Here is a 16,681-nt window from a genome sequence, read left to right on the forward strand (position 1 = left end):
TTAATGAAACCATTATTGGAATTGATATTTTATTCAAAGAGGATAATCTCAAATACCAAAAATATCTTTTTATATATTATTATGGATGATCCAATCTACAAGGGTCATGATTATTAATTGTTTAATTATCTTTCTCTGAGGAAGAGTCAAATTAAAATCAACATTGTTATTTGTTAGTGAACTTTTGTTACTTTAATGTGACGAAATGATTGCATGACTTTATTATTATAATAGATAAAGTTCAATAACCATACATGTATATAATTAACACAAAGAGAAGATTGATAACTTGCTCGAGTAAGATATTTTCTTTTTTTTCATGCTCTTATGATCAAAAAAATTCTTGGAGACCAACAAAACCGTTTAAAAAGCACCTAAACGATATTAAGCTAGTCATCAAACTGCGACAAAAACAATGAGAACTTAATAAACAAGTTGAAGCGGTTTTACGTTCTAATTTGTAAATAAAGATTACTTTGTTGCCAAAGCATTCTTAAGATCAATCCCTGGTAACACAGCCCATATGTACATTAACAATGATAATAAAAACCTCGAAGTTTGACAGCTAACATTAGGTTGATTGGTTTCAAAGAACTGAATTTTCTTTAAAAGAAAATACAAATAAGGAACTAATTTAAAACTATATGTTAAATATAAATATAATTGAAGGGTGTGGTGTGACGGATGAAACCTTTCACCTTTAACAAGAGATTTCGCGTTCGAGCTTTAAAAACAGAGAACGCTTCCCCTTTAACGGATTATACGCGGTTCAAATTCGAATTAGTCAGACTAGTGAATTTCAGATATCAATCATACTGTTAAAATATATGTTTTTCATATTTTCTTTTGTTTATCCTATCTTCCGACTATGTAATTGTAATTTCCCAGCACATACATACTATTGTGGATTATTGTCCACAAATCTTGATCACACTCGTGAATTTTCAAGAAAAACGTGTCGTCACTGTTGAAAGTCAACATTACAGAGTCAAGTTGATATTGACAATGCATAGAGTTGATCAAAGTTTGATTAAATCTAGCCTTAAATCTTCAACTTCTGAATTTTCAGTATAGCATGTCCTGACTTTAGTTGTGCAATTAACTTGTACAAAATCGTATTGACATCTTTAGTGAATGAATAATGTTGATCAAATCAATTAAAACTCGTGAATAGTGTTTTCTTTTCCTTCTTATCCAAGTGTGACTACGTAAATGGATCAATTCATACTTCTTAATTAGTCTGAAGTCTAACTCCAACCCCCACCCACCCTTATTTTCCCTCTCTTTATCTCCTTCGTTCTATCAGGATATACCAAACTATCTATCAATCGACTTAAAAATAGCACGCGCATCTTGACCTTCATTTATTTTCACCATCACAATATATCAAACTATCTATGAATCAATTTAAAGATAACACGCATAGATCTCCCCTCCATTTATTTTCGCCCTAATAAGAGGGTGAAGTAGCTAAAAGTACTTGATTCACCCTTGAATTACCATTCACTAATCAATTAGGAAAACCAAACAAAAAAATTCGATTTTAACTTCGTAGAGCCAGTGCTCATGTTGCTCATAGAGTAGTTTTTGAATCTCTTCCCAGCGCACTAAAGGGTTTCTTTCCACACGAGTGTTTTGCTAGGAATCCAATCTCCTCCCAGCAACGTACACAGTATCCACCCCACCTGTGGGATTACACTTGTTATCGTCGTCGTCGTTTTTTTTTTTTTTTTTTTTTTTTAAAAAAAAAAAAAGACTACCCCTTATTATGCAATATCCATCACATCTTTTACGCGCTAATGTCTTTTTCCTTAATAAAAATTGCTTGATTTTCATGTTGACTGCATCTGATTCTAAATTTTGATGCCTCTACAGTGGTACCTGTGTAGTTTGGGAGTTTTTGAATTAAAATCTATTGTTTATTTAGTTTGTCTCTGCAGGCTATGGGATCTCTGGAATTTGCTGCTTCCTTACTATTTTAGATGATTTTTGCTTTTTCATTAGCTGCTGATATCCTTGTAAAGCACTTACACGCGTTCAGTATTCACATCAAATCATATTTAATTGAACAGGATTAAGAAACAAATTGATGTGAGAAATTAAATAATTATGATTCAGTAGTATTAGTTTATATATAGACACATGGTATGTATGGTTGGGTTTTGATATTGGTGAATGAGAAATAATAGGATGAAAAGTGAAGGGAATGTAAAAGGTCCCTTTTGCTTTGGTTAAAGAATTTGTCCCACATAGGAAAAAGAGAAGAAAAAAGAGGTGTATATATTACATTACACCTTCTTTGGTTGCTAAAAGGGTTGAGGGGGCAAGGACCCCTCGCGTCGTCGACGCTCGCTCGGCTTTGGCTTTGGCTTTGGATTTGGATTTGGCAAAAGATTGATTGATTATCTTTTTGGACAAACTTTTATTTAATTATTTATTTATTTATTTATTTAATTAATTATTTAATTAAATAGAAAATCGACCCTTACCCGCTACCCGCGACCCGCGACTCGTGACCGACCCGGTCCGTTTTTCCTCTTCCCGGATTTTTTCAAAATTCCCTCCAAAAAATCTGGTGACTGATCTGAATGGTTGCAAACATTCGAATCGTACCTCCAATCAGTATAAATTCCTTCATTTTTTAATTCAAGACGAATTTTTTGCGCTTACAAATCTTTCTCTCCAAAACTCTCTTCTTTATTCTGTGTGATACACCTCGTTGAGTGGTTCGCCGCTACCAAAATTTGGAGTACTACTATTCGGTAAGATAATCGTTCTATCTGGGAGGGGATATTCCATCAACCTCGAGTCTTGTGAGGGAATAATTTCCTTAAGGACACACTTTGAACTAAGTGGGCTCGATTATATTACGGAAATATTTTTTATCTTCCAACACCGTTGTTTCGTTCATTTTCCGTTTCGTAGTTTCTTGTTTTAAATATTTTTATCTTGTCTATCTGGTTTTACTAAGTGTTTTACAGATTCTGTTGAAACTTTGTTTAAACTTATACAGATTATTTTGACAACATGTATTCACCAAGTTACCGTAAACAACAGATCTTTTTCCTTACAGCCTCCTGCTTTGGATGTTTTACTTATGGGCATAACTAGGCCGAAGTGCACATTTAGCCGATTTTGAGATCACCATTTAAGTTATACATGTCGTGCGTAAAAATTTACAAATCTATCCACTTCGGAACAACTTTAGAAAGCAGTGTCTGAAATTCAGATACAGATAAAGTTTAACTATTTTTACCTAAACTTCCCATGTGATAACTCCAGTCATTTTTGCTTGAAGTTCACCCATTTTTGCCTGAACTTCGTACAAAAGTGCCTGAACTTCAATCAGATGTAACTTCAAACATTTTTGTTGGAAGTTATGCTTTGTCAAGCCTAACTTCAAACATCGCATGTCTAAAGTTGTTCCGAAATAGATAGGTGTGCAATTTTTTCACAGTAGGTGCAAGTTAAATAACTGGGTCCAAATAAAGTACCTCGTGAATTTTTTACGCACAAGTATAACACCTAAATTCCTTACAAAACTGGGCATATATAAACAAAGAAATCCAAGAAGACCGTAAGTTTCTGGTCCATGATATTAAATGGTGCAGTAGGTAGCAATTTTATCAAACGACTTTGAATACAGAATATGGACAGCTGTTCAAATGTAAACAATATCATCTAGTTGAAAATTCATAAAAAGTATATTTCTGGTCCCAAGAAAAGTAGAATTGATGACGTCTTAGCTATTATTCGAAGAATGCATATTTTAGGTGCAGCGGACCTTTAGTCAACAAATTGAAAGCTTGTATTGGAGATACATCGTAAACAAAATATGTTTAAAGACAGTGGTGTAAAAAGGCCAAGAACTTGCGCATCGCCATACTAATTTCGAAGAACACGCTCACCTCCCACCAAAGCCAGTGCGGGCGGATGGGAAGATCACCTAGTATTTATATTACGGAAAAGGAACAAATATCTTGCCATCCAATTATCGGAAATGGTACCATTTATGTCACTCGTCGATAGTTTGGCTCGTTTATCAAACTATAGGAAATAACTCATTTATGCCATCGAACTATAGGAAATGACTCATTTATGCCACTCATCAATAGTTTGACTCATTTATGCTATCGCCCGTTATCAAAATGACTCATCCATGCCATTTTTCATTAATGTCGGTTATATAATACCAGATATGACACGTGGCCTCCAATTAGAGGTCTACGTCGTTTAATTAAACCAGCCCAATTTTAAATACCAAATAATTAAAAAATTCGACCCATACAACTTACCTACCCACAACTATAATCTAGTTGGAGGCCACGTGTCATATATGGTATTGTAAAACCAGCTTTAATGAAATATGGCATGGGTGAGTCATTTTGATAACAGGCGATGACATAAATGAGTCAAACTATTGATGGGTAGCATAAATGAGTCATTTTTTATAGTTCGATGGCATAAATGAGCCATTTTCTATAGTTCGATGGCATAAATGAACCAAACTATTGAGAGTGGCATAAATGAGCTATTTCTGATAGTTGGATGACATATTTGAGCCTTTTCCGTTTATATTATAATAAGATTTTGTTGAATAAAACACTAGGAAACTCACTAAAGTCCAAGTCTTGATTAAGGGAATAATTATAAACCTTATGCAAGACGAATAAAAGCATCGCTTACCTATAAAAAAACTAGTATATAAGAGTGACTTTGTTCCATCACCACAAACGCCATAGCCATAACAACTTTCTCACTATTCCTTACGGCTCATAACAATGGCATTTTTAGCTACCATTTCTGGCCGTGAAAATCTGCTCCTTTCTAATACCCTAAACAATAACTTCACTTGCAGTAGAAAGCCCCTACCTAGCCACTCTTACAGTTTCCTTCGCAAGAAAATCCAGGCTAGCAATGTCGCGAACTCGTTCCAAACTTTCCAAGTCAAAGACCAAGAAATTTCATCCAAGACAGAGAAATTCATCTTGCCTAAGTTTGACTTTCAAGAATACATGGAAATGAAGGAAATCAAGGTAAACAAAGCACTAAATGATGCAATACCAATGCAAGAGCCTATAAAAGTTCATGAAGCCATGAGGTACTCACTTCTAGCTGGTGGAAAGCGCGTCCGACCGATCCTATGCATGGCTTCTTGTGAAGTTGTAGGAGGGGATGAATCCTTAGCTATTCCTGCAGCTCTTGCAGTTGAGATGATTCACACCATGTCACTGATCCACGACGATCTTCCCTGCATGGACAACGATGACCTACGTCGTGGCAAGCCCACGAACCACAAGGTTTTCGGGGAAAACACAGCAGTTCTTGCAGGTAGGGGTGTCAACTGGACAGCTTGGGCGGGTACAAAAGTTACTTGGGCTTAAATGAGCTAAAAAAGCGGGATCATAACACAACCCTCCCAATATCCCTAAGTTTTAGCTTCTTTTTTTGTTCTTTTATAATTTTTTAGAACGTAAGAAAACTATTTATTTTCTTTATTTTGGCTATATCTAACATATCAAATAAATAAAATGCCTTTTCAAATTTTTTGGCCAGATTTCTTATGGATCAATTTGGGCTACATACCAACCCAACTTTTTGATGGGCTGAGCTAATAAATGGGCGCTTCGGCGGGTCATATTTTTATGGGCTAATTTTGTTACCTCCACTTGCAGGGGATGCACTTTTGTCTTTGGCCTTCGAACATGTAGCTACCAAGACTCGAAACGTAACACCCCAAAGAGTGGTTCAAGCCATTGGGGAATTGGGTTCAGCTGTTGGCTCGGTAGGGCTCGTGGCAGGGCAGATTGTGGACTTAGCTAGTGAGGGAAAACAAGTGAGCCTAAGTGAATTGGAGTATATTCATCATCATAAAACAGGGAAGCTTTTGGAGGCTGCTGTGGTTTGCGGGGCAATAATGGGGGGAGGAAAAGAGGTTGATGTGGAGAGGATGAGGAACTATGCTAGGTGCATTGGGTTGTTGTTTCAAGTGGTAGATGATATTCTTGATGTTACTAAGTCATCAGATGACTTGGGAAAGACTGCTGGTAAGGACTTGATGACTGATAAGGCTACATATCCTAAGTTGATGGGGCTAGAAAAGGCTTGGCAACTTGCCGGTGAGCTGGTGGCTAAGGCCATGGATGAGCTGAGCTACTTTGATGCCGCCAAGGCGGCACCTCTTTATCATCTTGCTAACTATATTGCACATCGCCAGAATTGATAGGCTGAATAGTTCATGATGAAAACAATGTGTATACCCCTTAAAAAAACCATCTATGGAAGTAAAGATAAATGTGATAGAACTGAACTTTGTGTATATTTCTACTTATGGGACCAGGTAAAAGAATACGACACATGCCATATAATAGGGAGTCCCAAGTTCCTAATAGGCAAGCCTGGTAACGAAGTGGGGAAATTTTCTTTTTGTGGGGATTTAGTGATCGCAAAGAGCATTGAAAGTTATCAGATTCAACAATATTTTCACAAGACAGAAGTTCAAACTCGCCAGAAGTGTGCATGACAAAGAAATGTCAAATCATATAGTACATGCTTTAATCAAAATATATCTGCATTTTGCAGTGTCTTCCAATTAAAACTTTGTACCGGGAATTTTTATCTTCCTGCCAATTAAATGACAAAATGCACTCTGCTATTATCACCCTCATTGGGCTATTTTCTGAATATTTTTAATAACACTGGTGCCTGGCCAACTTGGGCACATTTCGACTATTTCACTATGTACCTATCAGTGCAGGTACTAGGTAAGTCTAACCACCAAAAAAAACAAAAAAAACCTCCACCTGAAACCCCCAAGAACTTGAACAATCACATGTAGACTGACAAATCCAGCTTTTTGTGGGTACTGGACATACAGATTATCAATATAGATGCTACACAAAGTGGCCAACAATTATGTTTAGTTAATTAACATTCTTGACCTGAAAACATAACAATTTTTGCATGCACGAAAGCATCACATATATATTCAGTCAAATAAAAGGACGAGTATGTGTTAATCAAAATATACATGGCAAAGAACAGTCACAGAGACGTCCAAATGCTAGCTTCCTATACCTTACCGACTAAAAACCTAATCCTCAAAAGTGTAAAAGATGATGATATAGTCTGCCTAACCCATGACTTTTGGTCGCCAACCTTCAATGACGTCCTCTTTTAGTGCCCGCGTGTTGACGAATGATTCCCTGGAGAATATATTCTGAGCACAAAACAAATCCAGGTATAAGAAACTATCCAGTTGACAACTGTCTCACCAGACCGAATAAATGCACGTATAAGTATTTTCTACCCAAAAAGAATTCCATTGACTCGTCTTTGATCTTTCGTTATTTGTTCTATTTTATTCTTCTTTTTAAGAATAAAAAGCTGATACTGGTAGAAGTTGAAGCATAAACTGAACAAGGATCTCTATGTACAGAATAATTAATTAACAAATAAATAAAGATAACCCAAAAAGGGAAAACTGTATAAGCTTCGGATACCTTCATGTACGATTTCACGTAGGGAAATGAATCTGGAACAGACCAATTCTTATAGTACCCCAAAGCTATTTCTAAATGATATAGCTTTGGTCCAAGCGACAAATCAGCGGCAGATACATCGTTTCCGTTGATAAATGGTCCCTTCAGTCAAAAACAAAAAATAACACCGTCAACAGTAGCTAGAAGCTGGAATGAATAAAATCTATAATTAACCTGTTTGAAAAAGATATGCATGAGGTGAATTCACATTTGTGTAATTCAGCAAATTCACAATTCCCACAAACCAGGACTGGCAGGAGGACATACTTGTTTCTCCTTTTTAGATTAAGAAAAAAGGGTCTTCTCTTTTTCCTCAATAACAAAGGCTTCAATAAAAGATGTTTTGGGTTTCACATGAAAAGGAGACAAAAGAAAACGCCAGGTAGTTGAAGGTTGTGGCCACTGACAAGTACCGTATCAATCAACTCAAGGTCAATTTGGCTTCTTATTCTTCTTTCCCCTTCACTTTCTTTTTGTAATACCACTAATAGAGATTCTAGCAGTGTTAGTGCAAGCTTGATTTTGATTTGAAGAAGATTAAATGGAAAATTTTTGAGGTAAGAAAAATGATACGTGTGTGCCAGCACAATTTGGTCCTTACAGAAATGATAAACTAATAGAGATTCTAGCAGTGTTAGTGCAAGCTTGATTTTGATTTGAAGAAGATTAAATGGAAAATTTTTGAGGTAAGAAAAATGATACGTGTGTGCCAGCACAATTTGGTCCTTACAGAAATGATAAAAGAGTAACTCAATTGAGTGAATGGGCCCATTCAAAATTTATATTATGCTTTTGACATGATGAATTTTTAAAGCTCAGCCACCTCTCTTATTCTCAACTCCAGGCCTGTCACTCACTTGGATAGACTAAGAACGTAAAAATCAAAAGAACTTGATTGTTCAAAATGTAAGGGATGCTCTTCTAACCCTAAAATTCGAAAAAAGGAAAATATAAACACAAGCATCCTGCACATATACAGATCAAATTCAATCACTTACATTTTCTTTGAGGTAATCATTGAAAGCTGTCAACTCATCAAGTAAAGCCTGCTCTGTTCCATCACTGGGGTCTTTGCTTTTCACAAAAGCAACAAACTTTGGGAAGATCTTTGATCCACTATAAGAATAAGAAAGATAATGAGGAAAAATTGTGCACTACAATGCTAATTACTCCGGAATTAGATGCTTCACATGCAGACACAATAGTGAACTAGCAGCATAACTATGGCAGACACAATAGTGAACTAGCAGCATAACTATGGGTACAAAGTGAAGCCAATCGCAGAAACAGACATCTTCGTTGATAACAGTGAAAGTGAAATTTCCAAATTGATTTTTCAAGTCTGTGACTGACCAGCTTTTACTCTTTATTCAGGAAAACAATCATTTTATTAGGAGGAAATCAAGGGTCGGGTCGTCGGGGTAATTCTCTGTAACAAGATCTAACGTATAATGGAACAAAAACACAAATGTCACCTAAGGGGTAAAAACATAAGAAAGATGATGACAGATTCAGAAAATATCCAACTCTTATTATTGATTTCATCGTCATATAACTGCAGGAGATGAATAGAAAAAGTTTAATGCTGAAAGGAGTTTCAAAGTCAGCTTGTCGAATCAGCTTCAGCAATAAGAGACAATATATAAGTGCATGCTTTATTTGGAAGAGAACACTGTACATCAATGATTACAACTGGTGGAACCTACACGGATGCCTTCTCAGGAGGTGTTGTCAGTGGAGGTTCAGGAAACTTCTCCTCCAGTGCCTGTGTGATGACATCTGAATCCGGAACCCATTTTTCGTCAAGCTTAATAAGTGGAACTTTACCTTCAGGGCTTATCTTCAAAAACCTAGATCAGTTGTTATTAAAAGAATTTCAGTTACTTAAAAAATTATCATCAAATGTGGCAACAACTGACTTAGATGAACGGGTGAAAAAACTAACCAGTCAGGCTTGTTTCTCAAATCAACATACTTCATTTCATATGGTAGGTGCTTTTCCTCCAAGGTAAGCAAAACCCTCTGTGTGAATGGGCCTGAATGAAAAAATAAAGCATTGTGACTCCAAAATCTCAACTGAAAATGTTGTAAATTACTAACACCAGTAGTCCAAAAAAAGCTGATTAACTGAAATGTTTAAACTACAATTCCCCAATAAGCACTTCATGTACTACACCTGCCTGGTTAAACAAATTTTAACAGAAAATTGTAACTTTGAAGTTCTTATATCACTTCCCTCTTCTACTTTTTTCAGGGTCAGTTCTACATAGGTCCAACAGAACTCCGCCTATGTGAGCTTCACAAAGCATAACCATAAACAAACTCAGATAAAGGAGGAGAATTGCATAGGTTAATGACTAGTATAACATGAAACAGAAACATACAATCAACCTCCGAATACCGGTTTGAACAACAGCGAAATGGATACAAAATACTCAATTCCAGCCCCAACTAGTAAGGGAGTAAGGCCTAACTGATTGAGTATGCATAGCTATACAAATGCCGCAGGGCTGGAGCTAGAAGCCCAGATAAGCAGGGGCGGATTTAGGGGTGTGGAAGGGTGTTCACACGAACACCCTCAGCAAAAGATTACATTGTATCTATAGGTTAGATTTTTTGTGTTTGTGTACAAATATAAGTTTTGAATACCCTAAACAACTCCAAAATGTTAGCTTAAGCGGTCCAGGGTGTTCAAAATTCTCTCCAAGGTTCAATTCATAGGAACAACATTACTTTTTTATGTTTGGTTTTTATTGTTTTGTCAAACCCCCTGAGTGAAAATCCTGACTGTAGATAAGGGTTCGGTCGAACCAGTAGCTTTAGCTCAAACAGTGTATTTGTGTTAAGAAATTTATTTCAATATGTACAAATACTAAAGTTAGCACCCAATTATATAGCACTAGAACTCGTCGCGCTAAAATCCAGAATCTGTAAAGTTGAAATCTTGGCCCCGCCTCTACAATGGAAATTGAACTGTACCCACATTTTTATCAATAGCAAAATTGTTCTTAGGAATGAAAATCTTCTCATAAACACTAAATTTTAGTACTCCCTCTATTTCAATTTGTCTTAGTTACTGTTTGCACAATCAAAGGATATTTTTTTTTACCATAATATTTGCAAATACTTTCTAGATATTTTGAATTATTAACTATTGTGACTTATAGTACTACTTTTTATGTAGTTTCTAAATATGTAAATTCTATTTCAAAAATGTTGGAGATACTGTGTCCGAATTGTCACCGAACATTAGTTAGTTTGACCCTCGTACTCCAAACCAAGTCACATGAATTGAAAGGAGAATAATCATGAAATGCTTCTAAATGAACAAGCAGTAAACAATAAACTCCAAAGTAAACAATAAACTCCAAGAGTAACAGCACTAATAAAGACATCAATGACATAAAGCTGAACAACTGAGGAATTTTATAACAGAAGACATACAGTCACCGAACTTATTTGGTGTTGTGATTGATTGTTTAACACAAACTTCAAAAGGGTATCGACTGAAGCCATTTATACAGTGAAAGCTCTTCAAGGTGCTCTAAACTTCGCGGGATATTTTGGCCTAATTAATTAAGCAAGCATAGCTATACAACGCCCAGGGGTAGGTTCAGCTGAAGCCAGTAGCTTGCTTTTGCTCAAACAGTATATTTGTGTTAAGAATTATCAAATATGTACAAATATTAAATTTAGAACCCAATTATATACTAGCTAATATGTTTCTTCATCAAAAAAAAAAAAAAAAAAAAAAAATTACCCAATTATATACCACTAGAACTCATCATACTAAAATCCAGAACCCATGTTAATTGAAAGGTTCCCACCTATTATCAGTAGCAAAATTGTTACTAGAAATGAAAATATTCTCATAAACACTAAATTTTAGTATAATCAAGAAATGCTTCTCAGCCTTTACTATCCCAAATGAACAACCATTAAACAATAAACTCCAAGAATATCAGCACTAATAAAGACATCAATGACATAAAGCTGAACAAAATTGAGGAATATTTCAAGAGAGCACATACAGTCACCGAGTTTATTGGGTGTTCATGTATTAGTTATGCGGGTTTTTAAATTGCAAACCAAACATCATATTAATTTTATACATGAATAACTTACCTCCTAACCAGCTACTAAACGTGCTATTACTTATGCAGGATTTAATAGACGAATAACTTGCCTCCTAACTAGCTACCAAACAACCCTAAAATTTAATCATAATCTTGACATGCTTCTATGACTATAACCCAATAAATATAAGCATTAAACAATGAACTAGTACAATAATATCATTAATAGAAACAATTATAGCAAATTTTCAAGAAAGAGACATACAGTCACCAAGCTTATTGGGTGTTGTAATTGATTGTTTGACACAAATTTCAAAAGGGGTATAAACTAAAGCCATTGATACAGTGAAAGCTCTTTTGGGTCCTCTAAACTTGATGGAATTATTGGTAAAAATGGTGGTTTGGAATGGAGGACGTTGAATGCACGAAAGGTGTTTGATAGTTGTCGTAAGTGAAGCAGGCAATGGTGTTATCTTTACCGTCGACATATTGTGGCAAGTGTTGTTGTTGCTGATGTAGCCTTCTAGGCTTATAATTTACTAAAATGTGACAGGGTTGGTGTGTTGATGAGTGGACGTGTGGCAATTAGCAATGGTATGTAAGAGTCCAAGATATAATCCCATAAAGTGGGGTACGAAAAGAATATATTGTATGCAGAACTTACCCATGCGTTGAGAGGTGGAGAGTTTATTTTTGATAGATCGTGTGTTTAGTAAGTTAATAACAAATACTTCTTTTGTCTCGACTTATGTGATACCTTTTACATTTCGAGATTCAAATAAATCTTTTTTTATTGTAATTTTTTCATATCTCTTTTAAATATTTTAAATTATTGATTATTGTGACTTATATTACTTTTTACGTAATTTCTAAATATGTATATTTTATTTCAGAAAATTATAGATTTCATACTTGAATTCACAGTCAAAGTTAAATGATTTGACTCTCGAAATTCGAACTGTGTCACGAAAATTAGGATAGAGGGAGTACTATTTTGAAATTACTTATATATAATTTAGGCACATAATATGGGTGGGGTGGGAGGTAGGGGTGTGGGGTGGTAGAGCTCGGGGGCTATGGGGTGGGACATGTTGGAGGTTGGAGATGAGATAGATCAATATGAAATGCTACATATAAACTTGTTTTCACTACTAACACTAGTAATCGAAGCCATTTTCCTTATTTATTTTTTAAAAAAACTTGTCTTTCTAGAAAGAATTTTTTTCAAAAATTTCGACCGACCAAACACAAAAAAGCTAATGTCCTTCATACCAAAATATGCCTATTCGGGCAAAGTAACATAGAAATTATGCCTTGTCCAGTATGATTTTGTAGAAATTAAGTTATGTCAAATAACTTAATAAATATAAGGCATTTTTTTTAGGGAAAAATAACTACCAACTTAAGACTCTTTAGTACAAAATATAATGATACTTTTCCTTATTTACGGAACGTAACGACAATTTACGAAATATTATTCGGGGCTTTAATCGTACCACGTTTTGGGCTTTAGTAGAACGAGAGATTCATACTAACGTAATTTTTCTTCCTGTCCGCAATGCGATTCTCTTCCCCTCTCAATACTCTTAACCCACTATCTCATACAAATTTTCTCTCTCTCTCTCTCTCTTGTGTTTGCAATGTTGATGTAAATGCGTGTGATTCTCCATTCCATTTTCCTCGTTTCGTTCCATTTCACCATAGTAAGGTAATCTTAGGGTTTTTTACAATTCCTTTAGTTTTGATCATATATTGTTGGGTAGTTTCAATCATATAGTTTCAATCATCTATTGTTGTGTTAGTTTCGAATATTTATTGATGTGTTTTATCTTCATTTCAATCAATTTCAACAATTTGGAGGGATTTAGGGTTTCTACTTTGTATTTTTTTGTGTTACGCGTGTGATTATCCATTCTATTTTCCTGTTTCGTTCCATTTCATGATTAGTAAAGGTAATCTGGAATTCCGTTAGTTTCGATCATATATTGTTGTATTAGTTTTCAATCATATGTTTTAATCATCTATTGTTGTGTTAGTTTCGAATATATATTGATGTGTTTCTATCTTCATTTCAATCAATTTCATCTTGTTCAGTCAATTTGAACGGTTTATTTAGGGTTTCTACTTCGTATTTTCCAGGTGTTTTGTGTGCGCATCAATCTGTACCAACTTAAATTGTTGTGATTTCCCTTTTTTGTGAAAATGAGTAAAAAAAAATCTATAAGTTCTCCTATGCGCAAAAAAGCCCTAGATTTTGGGCCTCCAACAAGCCCGAAAGTACAATTCCAAACTTCAATTTACTCACTCAAACCCGGTAGAAAAAAAAAAGTGAGGAAGGAAAAGCTAAAAGATTCGATGATAAAGGATTATTCCAAAACCCATTACAAAATGAAATTAGACGAAAGTTCTAAACGATCCTTGTAATGTTGGTCCCTGAAATCAAATCGACTCCCCCTAATGATTCAAAGGAAGCGAAAGAAACGTCAACTAGTAAGTCAAAAAAAGTCAACGACGACTGCGATTTCGAAAAGAACCGAGCGTCACCAAAAAAAGTAAGGTTGAGAAATGAAAGAAAGAAGACGAAAGTCGAGAAAGGTGAAACATCAAAAAGAAGAAAGAAAGTGTGAAACATCAAAGAGGAAGAAAGTGTCAAAGAGGAAGAAAGTGAAGGTGAAACATCAAGATAAGAAAAACAACGACAAAGAAGGTATAAAAAGCACTTACACTTTAGTCTTTGAATATTTAGCAAACGTGTATGATTTGTGCAGATAAAAAGGGTTTAATTGGTCTTTTTATATGCTTTTTTAGGGTTCCGAGGTGTATGGAATATGCATGTAAAGTGGTCTAATGTATGATTTCTCTTAAACAATTGTGTATAACTTTATTTCGAATTGGTAGTGTATGAAAAATGTCTCGAGTTGGTTTTTCGGTATTGAAAAGTGGCTAACGTCTAATTATTTGTTTTAGATTTAATTAAATTCGTGTATGATAAGTGTCTTTTTGTGGTCTTGCGTCGACCCTTGTGCCTCATGATAATTTCTTTTTGTGTTCTCTGCTCCTAAGTTATCAATTTTACTAGAGAACAAACACCGAATTCTAGATTTGGTGGTGTATGAAATATGTATGAAAAGTGGGGTTTGTTGTAAGATTTTTTAACATGTTTAGTTATAAAATATGTCATTGGATTCTTGAGTTTTTGTGTATAAAATATGTATGGACTTTGGTATATCTCATATTTAGATGATTTATTTCGCTTTATAGTTATGTATGCTTTCTTTTTTGTAACTATCACTTATTTAATATATTCAGACACAGACTCATTGGTGTTCTTACATCATTGGGTGCTGGCTGTTTTATCTATACAAAGCAGGTGTCTTTATGTCTATGATTCACTCCCGGGAGGTGCGGCGCACTCTCGTGCGATTAGAGAAATTGTTCAAAAATCCGGCAAAAATGATACCACTTTTTTTTCATATCAAAAGGGATGATTTAGGAAGAATAACATAGAATACATTCAAGAAGGGTGTTCCCGATCCTTGGATTATGTCTTCGTGGAGAATTTGCCGAACAAGATCCGAAATCAAAGTACGTATATTTATTCTAAATATGGTCTTTTGCAATTTTTAACATCGGTGATAGTTTTCATACATAAAAATTCTTTTCTCATACATTCCATCATCGTTTCTTTTCGGTGATTGTGAGTCTATGTACGCGCATTTGCCGAATATATCGACAAGGCATTCGGAAATCCTGCATGACGAGTTCGATCATCATCTTCACCGTAGTAGGTACGGTGCCCTCTTTGTGGGATTATGCAAGGCAAAAGCAGATGCTGAGCTATTAGTGAGTGTGAAGCATTTGGGATCGGGTTAATTAAAATTGGACGTTAATTCGGCATGAATCCGTCTCTGCCGGGGAAAAATTACCGAGACCTAAACGGAAAGTGAAAAATTAGTTTTTAGAGTTACTAGTTTGTAGTGTTTGATGTAAAACCAGTTTGTTGGTACTCCGGGTATGATACATTTTGTCGGGATCTATCTTAAGTTTTTGCTTGCTTGTTGTTTTGTTATGCAAATATTGTAACTCATCTTGCTATATGAATCTTTGAGTGGTTATGATATATCTATCTTAAGTTTTTGCCTGCTTTGTTATGCAAATATTGTAACTCATCTTTGCTATGAATCTTTGAGTTTATTAATCATATTTGATACGTCTTTCATACAATTTGGTTTGAGCGTTTTGAATAAATTGTTTTTCTTTGCTTGAGTTGTATCGTAAGAAAATGCCAACTGAAAATAATGTAATGTGAGCTGCGGGCTATTCGTCTCTTCTTTTGGGGTGGGGGTTTAAATTTTGGCTAACACAGCATAGGTTTGTTCGAACCCACGCGCTAATAAAATTTTAAAAAAAAAAAAAATTCGCAAGGAGATGATACGCTTGATAGAATTACACATTTTATGAAATGCCTTATGGGCGGAACTTGGCATATGCCGGTCCCAAGATAACTTTGATAATTCCTTCACAAAGTTACTGAAACATACTTTTAATCAAGCTTTTATGCCGGGACCCAAGATTTGAAGGAATTATCAAAGTTTATCTTTAAGATACTTTTTAAAAAAAAACTTTGATAATTCCTTCACAAAGTTCCCGGGGCATACTTTTAATGGGACTTTTTTTTTGAAGGAATTATCAAAGTTATGCCGTTCCAGCATACTTAAAGTACGCCCACAAGGCATAAGTATGCGTCCCATAACTTTAGTAATTCCTTAACAAAAAAGTATCGTCCGGCATAAGCGAATTTAAACTTGCACGAATATCAACTGCTCAATAATATTTCCATGTATGAAGATTGAATCTCTCGACCCCTATTTATTGAACTGAACCTTTCACCATCATGATGGAATTCAATTCCCTCCATTTCACTATCCTCCAATGTGATACATAAAGGAAACCTACTGAAGAAATCTTTGTACTCTTTTTTTTGATCTAAATATACCCAAACACCCATGTCGTTGTGTATGATCATTGGTGGGCATCGGTCACTAGCAATGTATTTAATCATCA

General features: G+C 35.1%; 2 protein-coding genes across 2 annotated transcripts; one reads left to right on the forward strand and one right to left on the reverse strand.

The window, feature by feature from the left end:
* Positions 1-4,613: 4,613 nt before the first annotated feature.
* Positions 4,614-6,612, forward strand: LOC132058941 (geranylgeranyl pyrophosphate synthase 7, chloroplastic-like). Its single transcript, XM_059451372.1, has 2 exons — positions 4,614-5,331; positions 5,676-6,612. The coding sequence occupies exons 1-2, from the start codon at positions 4,782-4,784 to the stop codon at positions 6,221-6,223; spliced, it is 1,098 nt and encodes a 365-aa protein (XP_059307355.1). The 5' UTR covers positions 4,614-4,781; the 3' UTR covers positions 6,224-6,612.
* Positions 6,613-6,956: 344 nt separating this feature from the next.
* On the reverse strand, positions 6,957-12,201 carry LOC132058943 (glutathione S-transferase DHAR3, chloroplastic). The gene is made up of 6 exons (XM_059451373.1): positions 11,883-12,201; positions 9,487-9,577; positions 9,248-9,391; positions 8,540-8,657; positions 7,503-7,643; positions 6,957-7,219 (listed from the first exon to the last, which is right to left on the reverse strand). Exons 1-6 carry the CDS (start codon positions 12,103-12,105, stop codon positions 7,133-7,135), a joined length of 804 nt encoding a protein of 267 aa, XP_059307356.1. The 5' UTR covers positions 12,106-12,201; the 3' UTR covers positions 6,957-7,132.
* Positions 12,202-16,681: the final 4,480 nt, after the last annotated feature.

The sequence above is a fragment of the Lycium ferocissimum genome, chromosome 6, assembly GCF_029784015.1.
Source record: "Lycium ferocissimum isolate CSIRO_LF1 chromosome 6, AGI_CSIRO_Lferr_CH_V1, whole genome shotgun sequence".
NCBI classification, from domain to species: Eukaryota; Viridiplantae; Streptophyta; class Magnoliopsida; order Solanales; family Solanaceae; genus Lycium; species Lycium ferocissimum.

Coding starts and splice junctions, on each gene's coding strand:
- LOC132058941 (XM_059451372.1), top strand. CDS start 4,782: ATGGCATTTTTAGCTACCATTTCTGGCCGTGAAAATCTGCTCCTTTCT. Junction 5,332..5,675: donor AAACACAGCAGTTCTTGCAG/GTAGGGGTGTCA, acceptor CTCCACTTGCAG/GGGATGCACTTTTGTCTTTG.
- LOC132058943 (XM_059451373.1), bottom strand. CDS start 12,105: ATGTCGACGGTAAAGATAACACCATTGCCTGCTTCACTTACGACAACT. Junction 8,658..9,247: donor CCTCCTGAGAAGGCATCCGT/GTAGGTTCCACC, acceptor TTATTCTTATAG/TGGATCAAAGATCTTCCCAA. Junction 7,220..7,502: donor ACGTGAAATCGTACATGAAG/GTATCCGAAGCT, acceptor TTTTGTGCTCAG/AATATATTCTCCAGGGAATC.